General features: G+C 36.3%; 1 protein-coding gene across 1 annotated transcript in view; it reads left to right on the forward strand.

The window, feature by feature from the left end:
- Positions 1-7,151: 7,151 nt before the first annotated feature.
- The window catches only part of LOC150082918 (uncharacterized), a 186,485-nt gene continuing 173,980 nt past the window's right edge, over positions 7,152-19,656 (forward strand). Inside the window, exon 1 of the mRNA XM_090378320.1 lies at positions 7,152-7,297. Within this exon, the coding sequence (XP_090234446.1) occupies positions 7,152-7,297 (146 nt within the window). The remainder of the gene's footprint in view (positions 7,298-19,656) is intronic.

Here is a 19,656-nt window from a genome sequence, read left to right on the forward strand (position 1 = left end):
GCTGATGTGCCCACGAAAGGCAGTTTCTTATCTCTTGCAGTGAGCATGGGTACCCATGACAGCTGTCAACTGTTGTAGCCTATACAAGCTAATGTCCTGTGTGTAGTCAATGTGGGTGTTGATCTTGCTATTCCTATGTTGTACTGGGTGGTTAACTGGACCGCTGTGCTGCATTCCTACTGTGTTACAAGACAAGACACACAACTCTCAATGTGAGCATTGACTGTACATGGCTGCTCACGTGGGACTTTGCCAGTTATGGTAGACTTGTAACACCACAGAATGGGAGCATTTAACCGTATTGGCTGTTGTCGAGATACTGGCACCTGTATGCATGTCTTGCCCCTACAATCATTCCAAGTTTGAAGTTGGAAAGATCTCGACGCTGACACATTCTTTTCTGCAAACTCTCAAAAACTGATTGCCACATGTGAACTACAGTGTTATTATCAGCTGTTTTCAAATTTGAGCCTTTGTTAGCTTTACAGACCGGGTCCATTCTTGCATAAGGGTACTGTTGCTAATGCAAAGCTGACTCAGTGTATGCACATTCAAGGCTTTTGTGACTATAAGTTTAAAGGTATACCATAATTCTAATGTATTTGCCCTGTGTGAGCTATCTCTCTATTTGATAGAGGCCACGTAGCACCTTAAGCTATCATAATCTCCTTTCCTGAAATTAAAACTGATTCCTTTCCTTTAACAACTACTACTCTCTTCTGAACTTCTTTCCTTATCATCTAGTTCCGAACTCTGTGATCACTCCTTGCTAATGATTCCCAAACTGTCAGCCCTGGATGTTATCTGGTGATGATCAGGTTAACATTCTTGCCCCGAGTACTTTCCCTAACATGATGATAAAAATAAAAGTCCAGTTGATTGAAAAATTTTGTTCCCCAGGATGGGTTTCCCTCCATTTGCTTCAATTAATGAGAGGTAAATTGAAATCACCATTATTAATACATTCCCTTGCTGGTACATTCCATTTGCATGTAGAGGCTCTTGTCATAATCCTCAGATCATCTCATCTATAGAAAAGCTAAGTTATGTATTATTAAGGGGTTTTTTTTTAGTAAAATTATTTCAGAATTCTTGTACGCCATTTATGATAATCATTATACACTGTGTTCAAAAAATATATGTAATCCGCCTAAAAAATTCTTCTCTAGTGGATTTGCAACTACAATTTCTAATGTAACATTTCAAAATGAATATTCACTAGAGAAGAATTTGAAAGGAAATACAATGGGTTGAAGGCTGGTGCTCCAACTGATACTAATTATACTCTTTACACCAAGTTAAATTTATTTTATTCAACAATAGGTTAACAGCTAATCAAGACTCTACCAGACTATATGTAGATCTTGTAGGTAGGCTCAGAGTGAGATTAGAATGGTGTGAAATGAATTTGAAATTAAATGAAAAATTATTTTAAAAAATCCTAAAAAGGGTGAAGTGCACTTCAGCTTTTTGGACCATTCAAAAAAAATAACAGTATAAAGACACATGAAAACCTAAAACTGTTTGAAAGTTTTTGGTAATAACCATCATCCATCAATTTGGAGATTAGTGAAACATGAGGGAAAGGAAATATCATGGTGAATTTTATTGTGGGAAATTACTTTCTTGTTGCGTTAATGAAAGTTTTCATTTTGAATTTCCATTTTGAAATTTAAATATGTTCGAGAGTCTCTGCATTTGAAATATCTGCCAGTAACTTAGAATTTAGCAAAGAAACATTGCTAAACTTGAATGTTGTGTTGGTTAAAGACTTGTAAGTTGCTAATTTTTAGTAGAAGAAAGTTTAGTAAATAAAACCAATATTAAGAATAATATTGGTTTTATTTACTTTAAGAGAATGATTTACAAGCCTCATATGACTGCCTCACCCATCAGTAAAAATTGGGAAGTGTACATAAACTCTCTTTTTAAACTGACTGTTGTTCTACCATGGTCAATTTTCATTGACCAATATGAAATGGCATTTGTCGTTCCCATGCTCATGGACTCTGAAGAATGTCTGACAGTGATATAGGGTGAAGAACCTCGCTACACAAAGTTTCATTCAGATGAACATGTTTGGATATGTGCAAGGATGGGAATTTCATTCCTATTCTGGCAAGAGTTGCCAGAAAATAAACATTAGTGTAGTAAAGAAGGGGCTTTACAGCATATCATTAAAATTAAAAGAATTTACTGCTCTTTAGGATAAAATAAAAGTGAATTTGAATCTTCCAGTGAATGTCTTAAGCCATTTTTAAGCCAAAACTAAAGTTAGCAAAACTTGACATGTATCCTCTCTTAAGCACCAGCCTGTTTTAAGCATTGCATTTTTGCTGATCCCGTGAGATGGTATTTATTGCAGGTTTACTATATATAGATTTTAGAATGAAACTTATAACTAAAATTTAAAATTTCAAAGAATAATTTGAATGATATGAAAAAAAAAACTCTTAGACAAACTAAAATCACAAATTTTTTTACAGAACAATAACTTGAATTTTTAAGTACAGTAGACTTTCAGAATAATGGCACCTTTGGGGACTCAAGATGCCATTATTTTGATTTTTCCACTATCCAAAAAGTTTTATTTTTAATATATTTAATGCAGAAATAATGAGGCTAAATAAGAAATAGAGATTAAAAATGCAAATTTATTAACCTCACATAAAAAACATAAACATGTTGATGATCCAATGTTATATCCTTCTCCCTCTCTCTCTCTCTCTCTCTCTCTCTCTCTCTCTCTCTCTCTCTCTCTCTCTCTCTCTCTCTCTCTCTCTCTCTCTCTCAGGGTAACTCAAAATTTTTTTTTTGGCTGGTGCAGCATAAGCCTCAGGCTTCCTTGCACCATATGGCTAATAATAATAAGTAGCACAGTTGTATCGTCACAGTCCTCCACACACCGGGTAAAGATGCCCAGGTTCAAATCCCGTGAAAGATGCAAGGATCTCTTATGGGTTTTTTTTTTTTTTTTTTTTTTTTCACTCCTTGGGCCAAGACAGCAGCCCCCCACACAAACGGCCGACCGGGCTAGCCGAGTGGGTAAAGTACCTATCCGGCAACCCAAAGGTCGTGGGTTCGATTCCCGCCTCGGGCTTGGATCAAAGTACTGCAAAAACCTTGTGAGGTGCAATATGGCCACAGAAGCTGATGCGCCAACAACTACCAAATCAAAAAAAAAAAAAAAAAAAAAAAAAAAACCCACACAAACACAGAAACTGGGGTTTTTCATCCAGCAAAACAGGCAAATCAACCAGAAAGCACACAATTTACAGACAATAAACCTGGGTACATGAATTAACTTTCCGGGTGACCCTAATGTAATAGTTTGGATTATATAAGTTAGCATTAGTAAAGGCACAATGCAAGAAAGCAAGCCTTATATAGCATCAGCCAAAAAAAAAAAAAAAAAACCACCTTCACATTTCACCCATCCACTTGCTCCAAATGTTTGTCTAGTTCTGCCTTGAATCAATTTAAGCCATCAACTTCTACGACAGACTCAAGTTTGTTCCAGCAATCAACCACCCACTGGCTAAAGGCAAACTTCTGCACATCTGTCTTACAACTGTCTTTTCTAAAATTTGAATTTATGCCTTCTCAGGTGATTATTCTGAGCAAGAGGAAGAATCCCATCAGCATCGAACTTTATACATTCTGAGCAAGAGGAATAATCCCATCAGCATCGAACTTTATACACATCAATCAGATCACCTCGCAGGTGCCTAGTTTCCAGACACTGTAATTTGCAAAATTTAAGCCTTTCTTCATAAGAGCAACCCTTTGTTCTATTCACCAATCCTGTTGCCCTTCTCTGTACTCGTTCCAACAGCTCTACATCCTTCTTAAAATGAGACCTCCAGACCTGTGTGCAGTACTGGTGTGGCTTGACCATTGCCTTATACGGGGAAATAATCACCGCCTTATCCCTGCTAGAAAAATTCCTGTATATCCTTGACAAGACATTATGAGCTGCTCTTGCAGACCGTCTGCACCGCTCAGAAAACTTCATATCTACCTGCACAATTATCCCAGGTCATTTTTGTTCTCTACCACTGTCAGTGTAGAACCTCAAAGTTGATACGTTACTCTGGGATTACTGCTTCCTATATGTGGTAATTTACATTTGTCAATGTTAAACTTCAGTTGCCATCTCTCAACCCATCGGCTCAACTTTTCTAAATCCTTTTGCCATAGCATACAGTCATTAACAACCCTGCTAACCTTCATATCATCTGCAAACTTGGAAATTAAGCCTGATATACCATCGTCAATATCATTAATAAATACAGAAAACAACAATGAACCCAACACTGATTCCTGGGTGACTCCACTAATAACATTAGTCCATGAAGAGCAGTGTCCATTGATTACCACTCTGTCTTCTCTTACTCAACCATCCCTTTTAATCATAGCAGCACTTTGCCTCTAATGCCACACTACTCCAATTTGTGCAGCAGTCTTCCATGTGAAGCAGTATCAAAAGCCTTACTAAGATCCAAATATATGATATCAAAATTATTCCCTGCATCCAGTTGCTTTGTGACCACATTATAGTATCAAATCAAATTGGTCAGACAAGACTTCCCCCTTAACAAACCCATGCTGTGTCAGAGCTCTAACTTAAGTTTTGTCTAGATAATCCTACAGAAGTTAAACTAACAGGCTAATTACGTGTGTTGCCCTTTGATCCTCCTTTGTGAAATGGGGTCACATTTACACATCTCCAGTCCATGGGTACCTCCCCTGAGTCCAAGGAAGCTCTCATAATTATGGCTAAGGGGTTGCTTACTTCCTTTGCTGCCTCCTTTAATATAACCGGTATAAATTCCATCCATCCCTTGTGCCTTTCTTATGTTTATCTTCAACAATTTCTCCTCCACTTTGCTCTTAGTTATTACAGAATTATCTAGTTCATTGCCAGTGTTTAATTCACCTCTAGCAGTCCCCTCCCTGAATAACTCCTCAAGTGTGAATCTAGATGCAAAATGCTCATTTAGTTTGTTAGCTACCTGAGCAGGGTCATCAACAGTTGAACCATCAATATCAAGTGGAGCAATCTGATTCATCCCCTTCTTTCTAGAGTTTACATAAGTAAAGAACTCTTTGCTGTTTTTCTTTGCATCCTTTGCTAAAGATTTCTCATAATCTTCCTTTGCCTGTCTACCCTCGTTGTGACTTGGTTACAGAGCAGCTTGTGTCTATCATAGGCTTCCATGTCACCTGTTACTTTATATGTATCTCATGCATTTTTCTTCTCTGCCGTATGTCTCATTAGTTCATCTGACATCTATTTAGGCCCAAAATGTGAACAATATTTCTTAGTTGGTATAAAAAGCAAAGTAGCTTCCAAGGTTAATTTTCGAATTCTTCCCATTTTGAATTTGCTGTTGGTAACATGATCCATTGGCCCCACCATATAGAATTTAAATACTGTCTAAGACCACCTCAGTCACCTTTACGAAAGCAAAAACCCTTCCCCTTACCCCTGATGGTAGTTACCTCTTTGAGTAAATTCCACTTCAGCACACTGTGATCACTGCCATCTAGTAGTTCCTTTATCTGCAGATTCTTAATGCATGAAGAATCACTACTGATAATCAGACAAGAGTATCACTCCCTCTAGTTGTCTCCTGAACCTGCTGCTGTAGAAAACAATCATCCAATAAATCCACAAAAGTCTTGCTCGTGTGAATGACCAACCCATAAATTCTAGTCAATATCTGGGAAATTAAAATCCCCCATTGTAAGACACTCTGATTTACTGGCCCACTCTATTTCTCTGTACAGTTGTTTATTTTACTCATGAGCATCATTAGGCCTATGACACACTTTTACTCTCAATTTTGCTTTCCCAGTGCTTATGTCACACCAAACTGACTCGACACTGCACTGTCCAGCCATGTCGACTGGCTGTACTTTGTTTCTTAACTAATAGCATAACCCCTCCTCCCTTTCTATCCCATCTATCCTTCTTGTACACATCGTACTTCCCAAATTTCAGTTCTGCATTCCTTATATCTCTGTGACACTACGTCTCTGATTCCCAACAATATCTGCCTTTGATGTTTTGAACAAAACCTCAAATTCATCAAATTTATTTACCAAATTCCTAGCATTGATGTACACACAAGTATACATGCACCTGTTTCTATTCTTAGCTACCCTAACACAGCCCATGTATTTACTTGTTCTGTAATGATGCCCAGCAGTCTTTCCTGTTAATAAGCACAGTCTAGGCTGAGAGAAATTCTGCCCCTTGAGCCTTGTACAAGGGGTAGTCACTAAACTTTAATGTTGCTGTTCTTTTCTTCTCTGTGTGAGGTTTGTTAAAATTAGGAGTCATGGTGAGGGGTTTTTAACTGAAAATAAATGTAAAATAGCAGTATAATCTGTGATATCAGTACAGAATTCACTTTCAAAATGACAAACATAAACAAATACAGTAAACACGTGACTTGCCATTTTATTTTTTCGCCACTGCAAGATGTCTGCGCTGAATGTAAACATTCGATCTGAAATGTGCCTTTAGCTCGAATGTTCCATTATTTCGACAGTCTACTATAATAACATAAATATAAATAATAAATACATTGTTGTAAGTATTAATAGAAATAATAAATAAATTGTAAGTATTAATATAAATAAATTGTTGTAAGTATTAATATAAATAATAAATTTTAAGTAATAAAATAATATAAGTTAAGTTATTTTATTTTGTCCCAAGACTGTTTGTTCTCTTAATTTAATAAAATAAATGGGTTAAAGTTAGATAAACTTGGCATGCACCCTCTATTAAGCACCAGCCTATTTTAAGCACTGAATTTTTGCTGATCCCGTGAGGTGCTATTTATTCCAGTTTTTACTATATATAGATTTTAGGTATAACTTTTATTGAAAAATATATAAATTTATCTTAACATCTGTGTTGCTCAGGTATGTCTGTATATTCATAATTTATTTCACTATTTTTCATCCTGCATACGTTTAAATGGCTTTAATGTGGTGACTAAATTTTTCAATTTAGTGTTTACTATTTTAAATTAATACTTCTGGGTCTCCCCCCCCCCAGTACCTTACAAGCTGCAGTTCATCAACAGCTTCTAGATCACAACCTTCTTGTAGTCAAAGGTGAAACATTTGATTGTATGACAGATTTGCCTGCTGTACTTCCTCTTCCTGAAGAGTATCAAAAATTAAAGGTAAAGAAAGGTGCAGGAAAGACCAAATCAACCTTAATTGAAAGTAGCAAGCGGCATGTTATTTGGGGTGGAGTACCAATTGATGGAGAAGTGTAAGTATATTCCTCTTATGCTGTTAGCCATCATTTAGCTATTTTAAAATAATGTGCTTTATCAAGGCGAGATTGTATCTTGCAATATACATTTGAAGCTCTATATAATGACCCCCCCAGGGGAATGAGGAAACAGTCATTATATCAGAAGGGCATTATATCGATTATTCGTAAAATAGCATTAGATTAGTGAGAAATTGGCCGGGATCACATAGGATGTTAAAAAGAGGGTCACTATAAAGAGCTTTGACTGTATTTGTTAATTTCAGCTATGAGTGCTCATGATATATGTATGTGCATGTGCAAATAATTTATTTGTCATTTCAGTGAAACTTATTCTAAGATGTTTTGTATTTTAAAAAAGTGAATGAAATACTTTGTAATAAACTAGATTTAATGTATTTTCTAAAGCTAATTTCTAAACTTTATGCACAAATTGCTTTTCTGAAAAAGCAGAAGTCAAGAGTCCTTGAAATACAGTAACATATCTTTGGAGATGGGATGAAAATATAATTGTTCTGGAAACTTCACATAGTATGTATGGTTGAATTGTTCAGGTAGAGGTCCATTTCTCCACTTTACAAATAACTAAATGCTCAGTTGACTGCTTCATTATCTTTATAGATACTTAACTATTGTTTTGTTCTTCAATGGTATCCTCAGTAAACAGTACCAGATGAAATGGGAAAGGTTTGCCACATCTCTTATTTAGAGAGTCCTTGGTTTGAATCCCATCAGACTTGGAGGAATTCTTAAAAGCCTCTTCAGTCAGAGCTGCAGTTATTTGATTTCAGATAAAAGGTGTAGAAATTTTCTTCATGAGTTATCCAAGATTTATCAGCCAACTTAGCATGACTAGTTAGCCTATGAGCACACACTTATACTGAATACATGATAAAAGACCAAATGAACTGGCACTGTATGATCAAAGTAGACATCACATTCAGAATAGTGTAATAGGTACCACATCTGTATCTTCAAAATGTAAGACCAACTCAGCATCACAAGAAACAGAAGTATACACTTTTTGATGAATGACCGAAAAATAAATAAATAAAATAAAAATAATTGAGAAAAAAATCAGTGCTTAAATGAATGCTGCTCATTTGACAAAAGCAGAAATATTTGAGTGTCCTTCCATATGTTGTGATAATGATAATGAAGTATACAAAATATAAAGATAATGAAGTATACAAAATATAAAGATAATGAAGTGTACAAAATAATAGTGGGTAGTAGATTCAGCACTTAGGAACTTAACTTTACCAAAGAAGAATTTCTGAAGCCCCTGTAGTACTGGCAGCATTATGTGAATTATCTGACAATTTTTGAAAAATGACAAATGTATGAGCTATTTATTGTCAACATCCTTTATTTGTGTTTTAAAATAAATGTGCTCATTAGTGCTCATTTAGTACGATCCTTGTGTTACAAAGAAGTCAATGTTGAAGAAAAAATTGAAAAGAATTTTTGTAGTAGCCAAATGTGGCTACAAAAAAACAAGGAAAATACAAGTTATGTCACTTTGAAAATAAGTTCGATGATTTACAGCTTATACAAAGACATTTAAATGTAAATTTTATTTTAATAAAATATTAATATTGCACAAAAATAAAATCAACTTTTAATATTTAAGAGCACAGTCCAAGTATTAAATTCTTTTCCTGAATTAGGTATCCATCGCTTTTTGGGGGGAGAGTCACATAACCCTACACCATTCCTGGCAAGTTTAAAATAAGGAGAAGAAATATATTTCAAGTTAATATTCTTCATTATTGAGCTAAAACAGTAGCTTGCAAACTGGGTGTCATGTTTCATTATGGTGCCACAAACTTTCTGAATATTTTTTGATGTATTCAATAAATACATAAATTTACTTTAAGAATCAGTAGAAAGAACTGTGTAATTGAATTTCCATTTTGAGAAAGTTGCATCAAGTGAGAGATAAACTTCATGGATTTCACCTGCATGGCTCTTCAGTTTTGATAATTGATTGTTTGGTTAACTGGTTTGATTATACTGAAAAAGAAATTCATTGAAAGGCTCAGTTGTACTGTACCAAATTTAAATTCATAAATGTCTAGTCATAAACTACTTTTTGGAACCTTGGTCATCCTGCCCAAGTATGGTCCTGTTTAAAAAAAAAAAAAAAAAAAAAAAATGCAGCCATTATCAACCCACTGCAGAATGGAAGCCTCCTCAACAATTCATGCTGAAAGAAATGGACCATAATCTGCCACGCTGATCCAGTGAAGGTTAGCAGATCAACCATATTTAGCAGTCAGGGGTTTGAACCCTGGTCTATTCAAAGAGTGGGAGCCTGACCGTAGCCTGATAACTTGGTTACGGAGGCTTATCCTGTTTAAAAACAGGATCATCCTGTTTAAAAGGGTACCACAAATCATAGCATATAATTTTAGGGTACTATCAACGGAAAAAATATAAGAACCCTGATTTAGGCATGTTGGCCAAATATGGTATATTGAGAGCATTGGATTTTTGGTTAAACATAAACTTATTCGTTGTAATAATAGTTACTCAGAAACAGTTGTTATAGTATCTTCATTCTGCTTATTCAGTAAAATTCTCATTTGTACAAAGCACACATCATTTCCCTACAATAGGATATGCTTTCTATGTAAACATATTTATCTATTACAAAATTTGTTTAATATGTATTACAAAGTCCATTTTTACCTCATGATAAGTGTCATTTTGTGTGGTTAATACAAAGCTCAGCACAGTTGTCCTATCAATGTCCTCACCAGCGTGTGTGTGTGACAACCTAGTTTTGCATTTCCAAAAGACAGAACAGGCTTGTTAATTTACTTTTATGTAAAAATAACCTGCAGGTGATTTCCAATTGTCATACCTATGTTAAAAAAGTCTTTTGTTTTAATATATTTTGTGTGCCTTTCAGTATCATCTAGTAGTTATGGCAACAAAGCATAAACAGAGAGAATTAAGCCTGAAGTTAAACTGAAAATTATACAAGAGGTTGATAGGATGGAAAAGTGAAACAGACAATGCAAAAGAATACAAATCCCTTTACCTACTTTGTCTACCGTATTGGATAAACCAAAAAAAAATTGAAGCACATGACACTGGAGCAGCACTAAAAAACAAGAAAAGAATTTGTAGTGCAAAACATGAACCCGAAGCAAAACTTTCTGATTAGCACGAACAAATGTATGCATCTAATTTTCCAGTATCAGATACAATTTTTGCAAGAAAAGGAATTGAACTGATTATCTAGTTCAGTAACTTGGAATTAGCAACTTCAAATGCAGCAGTAGCTGACTCCAAATATTTAAGGACAGAAATAACTTAGTGGTGGGGGGTGGGGGGTCTACATAGTCTACTTGTTTTCTGTATGGTTTATTCTTGAAAAATATGAACCAAAGGATAATCGTAACAAGACAGGCAAATTCTGTAATTTTCTTCCAAACAAAACACTTGCTGTTCCAAAAGATTCTTGTAATGGCGGAAAATTAAGCAAACAAAGAATCACTGTTCTGTTATTCTGAAATGGAGACAGCAGTACAAGACTGCACTCACTTGTGGTTGGTGGTTTCCAGCCAAGGTGTTTTTAAAGGAGTTAACCAACTTCCTCTAGATACCAAGTATATGCAAATGGATCTAAGACTGAGCATTTAGTAGATGTGGCAGCAATATTTCTAAACTTTCAAGTTGCAATAACTATTCTGGTTATCTATAGCAGGGGTCGGCAAACTACGGCCAACGGGCCAAATCCGGCCCGTGGGTTAATATTGTTTTTTACATGAAAAAAATTAAAAATAAATCAACTTAAGCGCTGCAATAGACGATAGTCGAGTTGAGAATAATGACCGCACGTGGCGCTACTGGTGTTGCATATTCGCTTTGTGTCGTCTACTGTAGAACAAGTGTTGCCAGCATTTCTCAGTTTTGTTTTAGCAGCGCACATGGTATTGTCTGTCACGGCGCTCTGCGATCTTTTTCCCCCCCTTTTATTTATTACCCACTTTTTCTATGTCACCCTCAAGACCAAATATGAAGAGAAAAGTGGACTTTGAATGTCGTGCTTTTAAAGCTGAATGGAGTGTGAATTATTTTGTCATAGAAATAAATGACAAAGTATCATGTTTATTATGTACAGTAATACCCCGAAGTTACGCGATAGGTGGGTCCGACGAAAATCGCGTAAGTCGAATTCGCGTAAGTCGGGGTACAACTTTGCATATAAATACATATAAATTTTGCTTAATTGGGACCAAGGACTAACAAAAACACTAGTTTAGAAGAAAAATATTAATAAAATTGCAGTTCTTTATACATATTAATACAAAATATGTATTAAAAAAAACAAATGACTTACGTCAAAAAGTTATTTCGATGTCGATGGCTTCATAAAATCTAGCAAATTCGTCTGACGACACAGCGCGTTCTTTTTTTCACGCAGAATTTCTTCGTAGCAAGCTAATAATTTTTTTTATTCCTTGCTTTGTAGCTATAACGCGTTCTTCGTTGGAGTCTGTTTTCTAAAATTTTTAAGCCCTTTACAATTGAGCCCTTTTCAATTTTCAACCTGTCAAGTTTGCAATTGTCATGTGCTTTTCGCCGTTGCTTCATTTAGGCCTGTAGCACGTGCAATATCACATGGTCTTTCATTTCGCTCAAAGCGTTTCACAATTTCATATTTTTTCTCTATTGACAGAGGTGGACTGGCCATAAGCCTTACCGGGGAAACCCCGGTGGGCCAGTGTGATTTTGGCCATAAACCATAGTATGAGGCCACTATAAATTTTCCCGGGTAAGAATTTTTGACCAGTCCGCCTCTGTTTATCGATAATTGCTTTTCTTTTTCTCTCTGAATCTGCAGTGTCTTCACCAGGACGCTTCCTTTTCACACCTTTTAATTAAGTATTTTACTCATTTTTAGGGAATAAAGCACAATTACAAAACGAGGAGGCACGCTTGATACGCATAAACAAAGCTGCGTGCATCTAGCAACTGAATAAACAACACCCTAAAGGCAGAGATACACTATTAACACCTCACATTTCTAGGGGTTACTACCATAAAACAATAAAAATCCAGTTGCGTTTCTGCTAGTGAAATCTGTTATAAACTGGTTAGTAAACTCGATCTAATTGCATTTGCGATTATACCGATAGCTGGAATTGTGTTGGTTTTTACGTTATTATGGTGAAATGTGTTTCCCCTTCACTGATATAAAAAACATAAAAGCAACAAAGTTGAATTTTGTTCATCTTTCGCTCTCAATCTCCGCCATCGCACCGGATATCGATAACATATGAAAAACGACCTTGAAGATAGTGGGCGGCAGCGTTGCCAAACGAAAAAAATCAAGAACCGCGTAACTCCGAGTTCGCGTAAGTCGGTGTAGCGTAAGTCGGGGTATTACTGTAATGACACAATAGCTGTGAAGAGTACAATATACGTCGTCATTACCAAAATAAGCACGCGGCACAATATTCAAAACTCACAGAAAATCAATGGAAACTAAAATTGGAAAGTTTAAAACATAATGCATCATCACAACACAATTTATTCGTTAAAACAAAAAATGATAATGAAGCAGTAACTAAAGTAAGCTTACGAATAGCTCATTTATTAGCCAAGAAAGGGAAACCATTTACCGATGGTGAATTAATTAAATTATGTTTGCTTGTGGCAGCCGAAGAAATGTGTCCAGAGAAATGGATTTGTTTCGATCTGTCAGTCTTTGGTGAGAACAACTGTTAAAAGAGTTGAGGACATCGGGAGCCACATCAAGAGTCAATTAGAAGACAAGGCAAAAAATTTCAAGTGGTTTTCGTTGGCCCTTGATGAGTCTACAGACATTACTGATACTGCCCAATTGTTGCTGTTTATTCGAGGAGTCACTACTGAGTTTGAGGTTACTGAAGGATTAGCTTCTATGAATATTCTGCATGGAACAACTACAGGCGAAGATATCTTCAAAGAGGTTGAAAAAACGCTAACACAGTACAATTTGCAATGGAATCAGTTAAAATGTGTCACAACTGATGGTGGAACGGGGAAAGGATTAGTTGGACAAATTTTTAAGGCTTGTGAAGAAGCTAAATGTTCAAAACCTCTGGTAATTCATTGTATTATTCACCAGCAGGCTCTTTGTGGGAAACACCTCAATCTGTCATGTATTATTGAACCAGTTGTGTCAGCGGTTAACTTTATTCACTCTCTTGGACTTAACCATCGTCAGTTTCATGATTTTTTATTAGAGATTGAAGCTGAATATCCTAATTTGCCCTACCATACAGCAGTTCAATGGCTCAGCAATGGAAAAGTTTTATTGAGATTTTTTGAACTCAGAGAAGCAATAGAAATTTTTCTAAGAGAAAAACTGTCCACAACCACTATTATCTAACAATGAATGGCTATGGAAATTAGCATTTGCTTCAGACATCGTGGGATATCTTAATGAATTTAACTTAAAATTACAGGGGAAAACAGTGCTCATATGTGAAGCGTATTCTATCGTAAAGTCATATCGTCAAAAATTTGCATTGTTTGAAACACAAATCACATTAACCAAGTTTGACCATTTTCCGTGCTGTAAAAAATTTCAAATATTACCGAAATCCCCATTCCCAAAAAAATTCGCGGCAGATATATTTTCTGAACTTAAACTACAGTTACAACAGCGTTTTTTGGATCTTGATGCAAGTTCAAAAGACATTTCCATATTTCAAAATACATTTGGCTGTACAATTGAGGGGCTTCCATCAGTCCTTCAATTGGAAGTGATTGATCTGCAAAATGATGATATGCTAAAGGTTAGGTTTAAAGAAATGGATCTAACCCAATTCTATAAATATCTTTTGGAAGATAAATACGGTCAATTAAAATCATGTGCACAGGGATTTATATCTGTATTTGGGAGTACTTACCAATGTGAAAAGACATTTTTGAAAATGAAATATGTAAAATCGCAATACAGATCATTATTAACGGATGACCATTTGCAAACAACTTTAATGATAGGAAGTACTTACTTCGAACTCCAGTATGATGAAATATTATCTCAGAAAAAAAAAACAATTACATTCATCCCATTAGTACAAAATTTAACCAGTTCTATAATATGTTTATTAATAAATGGAAATATTTTATTCATTTTTTTGTATAAATGTGTATAAATATTATGTAACATATCACTTCCTGATAAAAAGATTTTGAACCTGTTTTTTTTTTTTTTTTTTTTTGTTGCTCTATGAATAAATTACCCATGTAAATATCTTCGAGCTTGCTACCTGGCCCGCCGAGCCTAAAAATTTTACCATCTGGCCCTTTCCAAAAAACGTTTGCCGTCCCCTGATCTATAGTATACTGACTGCTTAATTGTTGCAATCAAATCGGTTCTAGATGTCAGTGAAAGACAAACTTTTTCATTCCTTAATATTACTGACTTTTTTTGCTATAAAGTCTCCTGGTAGCAAGAACCCTCTTCTACATCCACTAGTAAATTATGTGAGAAACAAAATCAAAGATTCGCATGATCTAAGTCGAGATGTAATTGATATGCTGAATCCCCAGTTGCATAGGTGTCAGTGGCAGTGAAAAGGCTGACCAAGCTGAAGAACAAATAGAGAATTTCTAGTTTCTTCCTTTTATACACTTCAGATCATCCTTTAGAAAGAGTAATAGACAGGTATGGGCAAATTCATTCGTGGAGGTACCGAGCATGTAATAAACTGCGCAGCATGAAACCTGAGTTGCATATTTGGGTTTCCAGCCCCCAACCCAATCAATGAGAAGAGGTAGTTTTAGCAAGGTTGAGGATTGGACATAGTTTTTGTTACCCATAGATATTTATTAGTAGGAGGTGAGCCACTAATATGTCCAGACTGTAAAATCCAACTTATGGTATGGCACTTCCTAGTAAATTTTCCACATCGTGAATCCATCACGAAAGTACATTGCCTTGAATACTTGAAGATAAAGCCACTATGAATGAGCTTTACTTATCTTAAGAAAATGTATTATTGGACTCAAATATAAATTCATAAAATTAACTCTTACATACTTCACCTCTTAAATAATATGTGAATGACACATTTTGGCCATGGTTACCCTTATGTCATGAAACCACCACAACAGTTATTGTGTTTGCCATGTCTGTCCATCCACATGTAAACTTGACTTCCAGTGAGTGGACAGATTTTTGAGAAATTTTATATTTAGCTTTTTTAGTTTCGGAAAGATGTGTTGAGCCATCCCAGATTTCATTAAAATTGGGCAAATAGAAATTTGGCAGTTATTTCTTTTTTCCATACAGTTTGTATGAAAGAAAGAAATTAATAGGTTAAATGTAGTTTTTAATGCAGTATTGTTAGCTTTAAACAGTCCCTACATGCTTCGTGTGTATAGTCATCTACTACATTGTGTTGCTTGTGAAAGATATATATGGGGGAGGTGGTGAAAAAGTTTTTAGCACAATATAAATTGTAAAGTTGTTTTTCATGAAAGACTATTGCCAATCTGTGCTCCGACTCTTTTTGGGTATTCACAGGAAATTTCAGGTTTATAATCATAGCTTTCCTTTACACAGGGCATTGAAGTGTGGAAGGTGATTGAAGATGGTGACCTTCAAGAAAATCAAACACTGTGCAGTCATTCAGTGTCTTCATTTAACGAGAATGTCACCAAAAGAAGTTCGTGAAGACATGCAGCAAATGTTAGGGGTATCTTATCCTTTATGTGCCACAGTCAAAAACTAGTTTGCAGAATTTAAGCATAGACAGGACATTGTTGAAGATGCACCCTGCAATAGGATTCCTGGTATCATGTGCATATGCATGTGGATGCCATTCATGACCTGATCATGCAACATTCAACATCTTCCATGAGCAAGCCTGCGATAGTGTGGTGAATGTTTTAGGAATGCAAGTTTCTTCAATGTGAGCCCCTAAAGCACTGAATGACGATCAGAATTTGGAAACTTTAGTTGTTGTCATGAGATTGTGCAGCATTTTGAGGCTAATGAAGCTCGGGTTTGCAGTATGTCACTACGGACAAAGCATGGCTGCACCTCTGACCCTGAAACTAAAGAACAATTGAAACAGTGAGAGCATCCCTCTTCTTCCCCTACCAAAACGTTTTGTGAACAGTAGGCTGGGAAAGTCATGGCATCTGTCTTCTGGGATGCAGAAGGAGTCATCATGGTTGATTTCCTGGAACAAGGTGCCACTATCAATATCAAACATTATTTTAACCTACTTAGATGTTTCCACAAGGAGTTGAAGCTGAAGAGGCATGAAAAATTGGCCAGAGGAGTCATCTTGCATCAAGACAATGCACCACTGCACGCAATCATGCAATGTTGCTTGTGACTCAAGCAACATTGCATGATTGTGGGTTCATGCTATTGCAGCAGCACCCACCCCCTGCCCAATTTGGCTCCATCAGCCTATTTTCTATTTTCAAAATCACAAAATGACTTGAAAGGACAAAAATTCAATAGTGATAATGCTGTGATGGATGCAGTCAATAACTGGTTTGAGTCAAAGTCTTGTGAATTTTATTTGAGCGGGTTACAAAAGCTAGTGAATTGTGCCAGAAAATGTGTTGACTTATGGGGGGGGGGGCTATGTTGAAAAATAAATAGGTTTTCACACTTTCCAGATTCCTTATATAAAAGGCTAGCAATAAGTAATAAGAGTGTATGAGAAAAGAGTAAACTATTTTATAGTTGTAATTAAACTGAACAGCTGAGTTCAGAGAATGTAAAATTGTGTAAGCGTTCTGAACTTATAATCTTAGTGATTAATTGATAAGGAGATAACTATACAGTAAGACACCTGTAACTGCAGGGGATACGTTCCAAGACTTCCTGTGGATGGCTGAAACCATGGATATAAGCGAACACCTGCTGATCCCATATATATCATGATTTTCTTGTACATACATACATATAATAAAGTTTAGTTGATAAATTAAACACACAGTAAGACATTACCAACATTAAATACTGTAATAATAAAGTACAGCAGACTCTCGATTTATCGGGATTGGATTAATTGGGACACACTTCAAGACTCCAAATTTAAAAAAAATAACCAGAAATCATAAAATTCAAGTAATAATTAGAATAGGAATAAACATTTATTTTGCAAGTTAAAAATAAGCGACAAGAACCAGCGTTATAAGTCGTCATTGGAAGATTAGTGTGTTACTTGCAACCCCTGCTATCTTCACACCTACCGCTCAAAACAAAAAAGAAAAGAAAAAATGTTTAGTTTGTTTTAGTGTGTCGTGTCGATTGTTGTTCCATTGCACTGCAAAAGAACAAATTTTGTTTCATCATTTATGTCGGGGATGTTGGTTTTTTTTTTTTTTTTTTTTTTGAAATTGAAAAAAATGATGAGCAAATACAAGAGTTGTGCTTTCAAATTAAACAAAAATTTGGAAATTATTCAAAAGTTTGAAAATGGCGCATCCATTAAATTTCTAAAGAACCATTATAATGTTGGCGACCAAACCATACGCGACACTGTAAAAAATAAATGGAAGCCATTTGATTTAAAATCAACATCGTAAAAAATATAGTAGTGCGAATTAAGTTTTTTTCATTTTTTTCCCCGTGGTAACGGAATCAGCGGATACAGGGACACAACTGTATTTAGTTTCCACTTCTATTAATTTATTTTGTTTATTTTTCTTCTTTTATTTATTTTCCTTAATATTTTTTTTTTATTGTTAGATATACAGTGTGTCTCAAAAATATTGGTACAAACGTTTAGGGGAGATGCGATTCGCATTCTAAAGGAATGTGAATCACATAGGAACCCATAACGGGAAAGTAGTAGCAGAGGCACAAGAAGCAGAAATGTGACACAAGACAGTAATTAGTGGCAAACATTTATTTGACATAATATTAACAATGGAGTAAGAGATGGATGCATTTCATGATATTACAACAGATGCTCGAAGGTTTCACCATGAGATGTGATGCATGCATGACACTGACGCAGCATGGATTGGTGGACACTGTCGAACACACTTGAAGTTTCTTTGACAGTAGCAGCAGCGCAGATGAGTCTCGCCATGAGATCCATTTCTGTCTCCACAGGCGATTCATACATGATAGATTTGAGGGCCCCCCCACAGAAAGAAATCAAGGCTCGATAAATCAGGTGAGTGTAGGGGCCAGGCAATGGGTCCACCATGGCCAATCCATCAACGCCCAAAACGCCTGTTCAAATGGTCACGAACACACCTTCCATAATGGGTAGGCGCCCCGTCATGTTGAAACCAAATGTTCTATCTCACATTTGCTGGAACGTCGTCAAGTAACCCTGGTAGAACTCGTTCAAGAAAGATCCGATATTTAGCAGAGTTCATGCAGGATGGTAACAGGTATGGGCCCACTAAGCAGTCACCGACCATACTTGCCCACACATTTATTGCGAAGCGATGTTGTGCCGCATGGGGGTGCACACCATGTGGGTTCACACCATGTGGGTTGTCGTGAGCCCACACATGAGCATTGTGCTGATTGAATAAGCCTTCCCGAGTGAAATAAGCCCCATCCTTGAGCAAAACATAGGCTGGAAAATTCAAGTCTTGAACACTTTCTTGGAGAAACCACTGCGCAAAAACCACACATGCAGGATGATCTTGGGGGAGCAGTAACTGAACCCTTTGGAGATGAAAAGGTGTAAGGAATCGTCGTGCCGGACATGCTGTACACTGCAACGAGACACTCCTAAGGCAGAGGCAACGGCACGTGTGCTGGTAGTAGGATTATTCTGGACAGCATCCAACACACTTTCTTCCATGGTGGGAGTTCGCGTTGAATGCGGTCTGCCCACACTACTCCTGTTATCTCTAAATGACCGATATTTTTGATGCACGTGTGCAAACGGTGGTCCGGTTATGACTGTCTGGGAAGTGTTCTCCATAAATTCGTTGAGCGGCTCGTCCTTTGCCCTCTGCTAATCCATACACTAGGTGCATGTCTGCCAGCTCACAATTCGTATATTGATGCATGCTCTTCGTGCGGCGACTACTGCTTAAATGAGTAAACCAGAAATTTTCCCTCCCGCGAACTGATGAACAGCGCCATCTACTGACTTACGGTGACATTTCTGGTTATGGGTTCCTATGCGATTCACATTCCTTTAGATCAGTGCTTCTCAAATTTTTTTGGATCACCCCCCCCCCCCTCCAAACCCCTCGTTAGGGTTTTTTTTAGCCAACCAAAATAAAATGAAGCTAAATAACTGAAATGAATATTTGTCTGTTTGCCTCCAAAAAGGTAAATGCAGCCTTGCATGTATGTGTGTGAATTATAAAGAAAACTATTTACTGCACTTTATTCCTTCGTAAAA

The sequence above is a fragment of the Mastigoproctus giganteus genome, chromosome 7 (genome assembly GCF_048544385.1).
Source record: "Mastigoproctus giganteus isolate SK-2022 chromosome 7, ASM4854438v1, whole genome shotgun sequence".
Lineage (NCBI taxonomy): Eukaryota > Metazoa > Arthropoda > Arachnida > Uropygi > Thelyphonidae > Mastigoproctus > Mastigoproctus giganteus.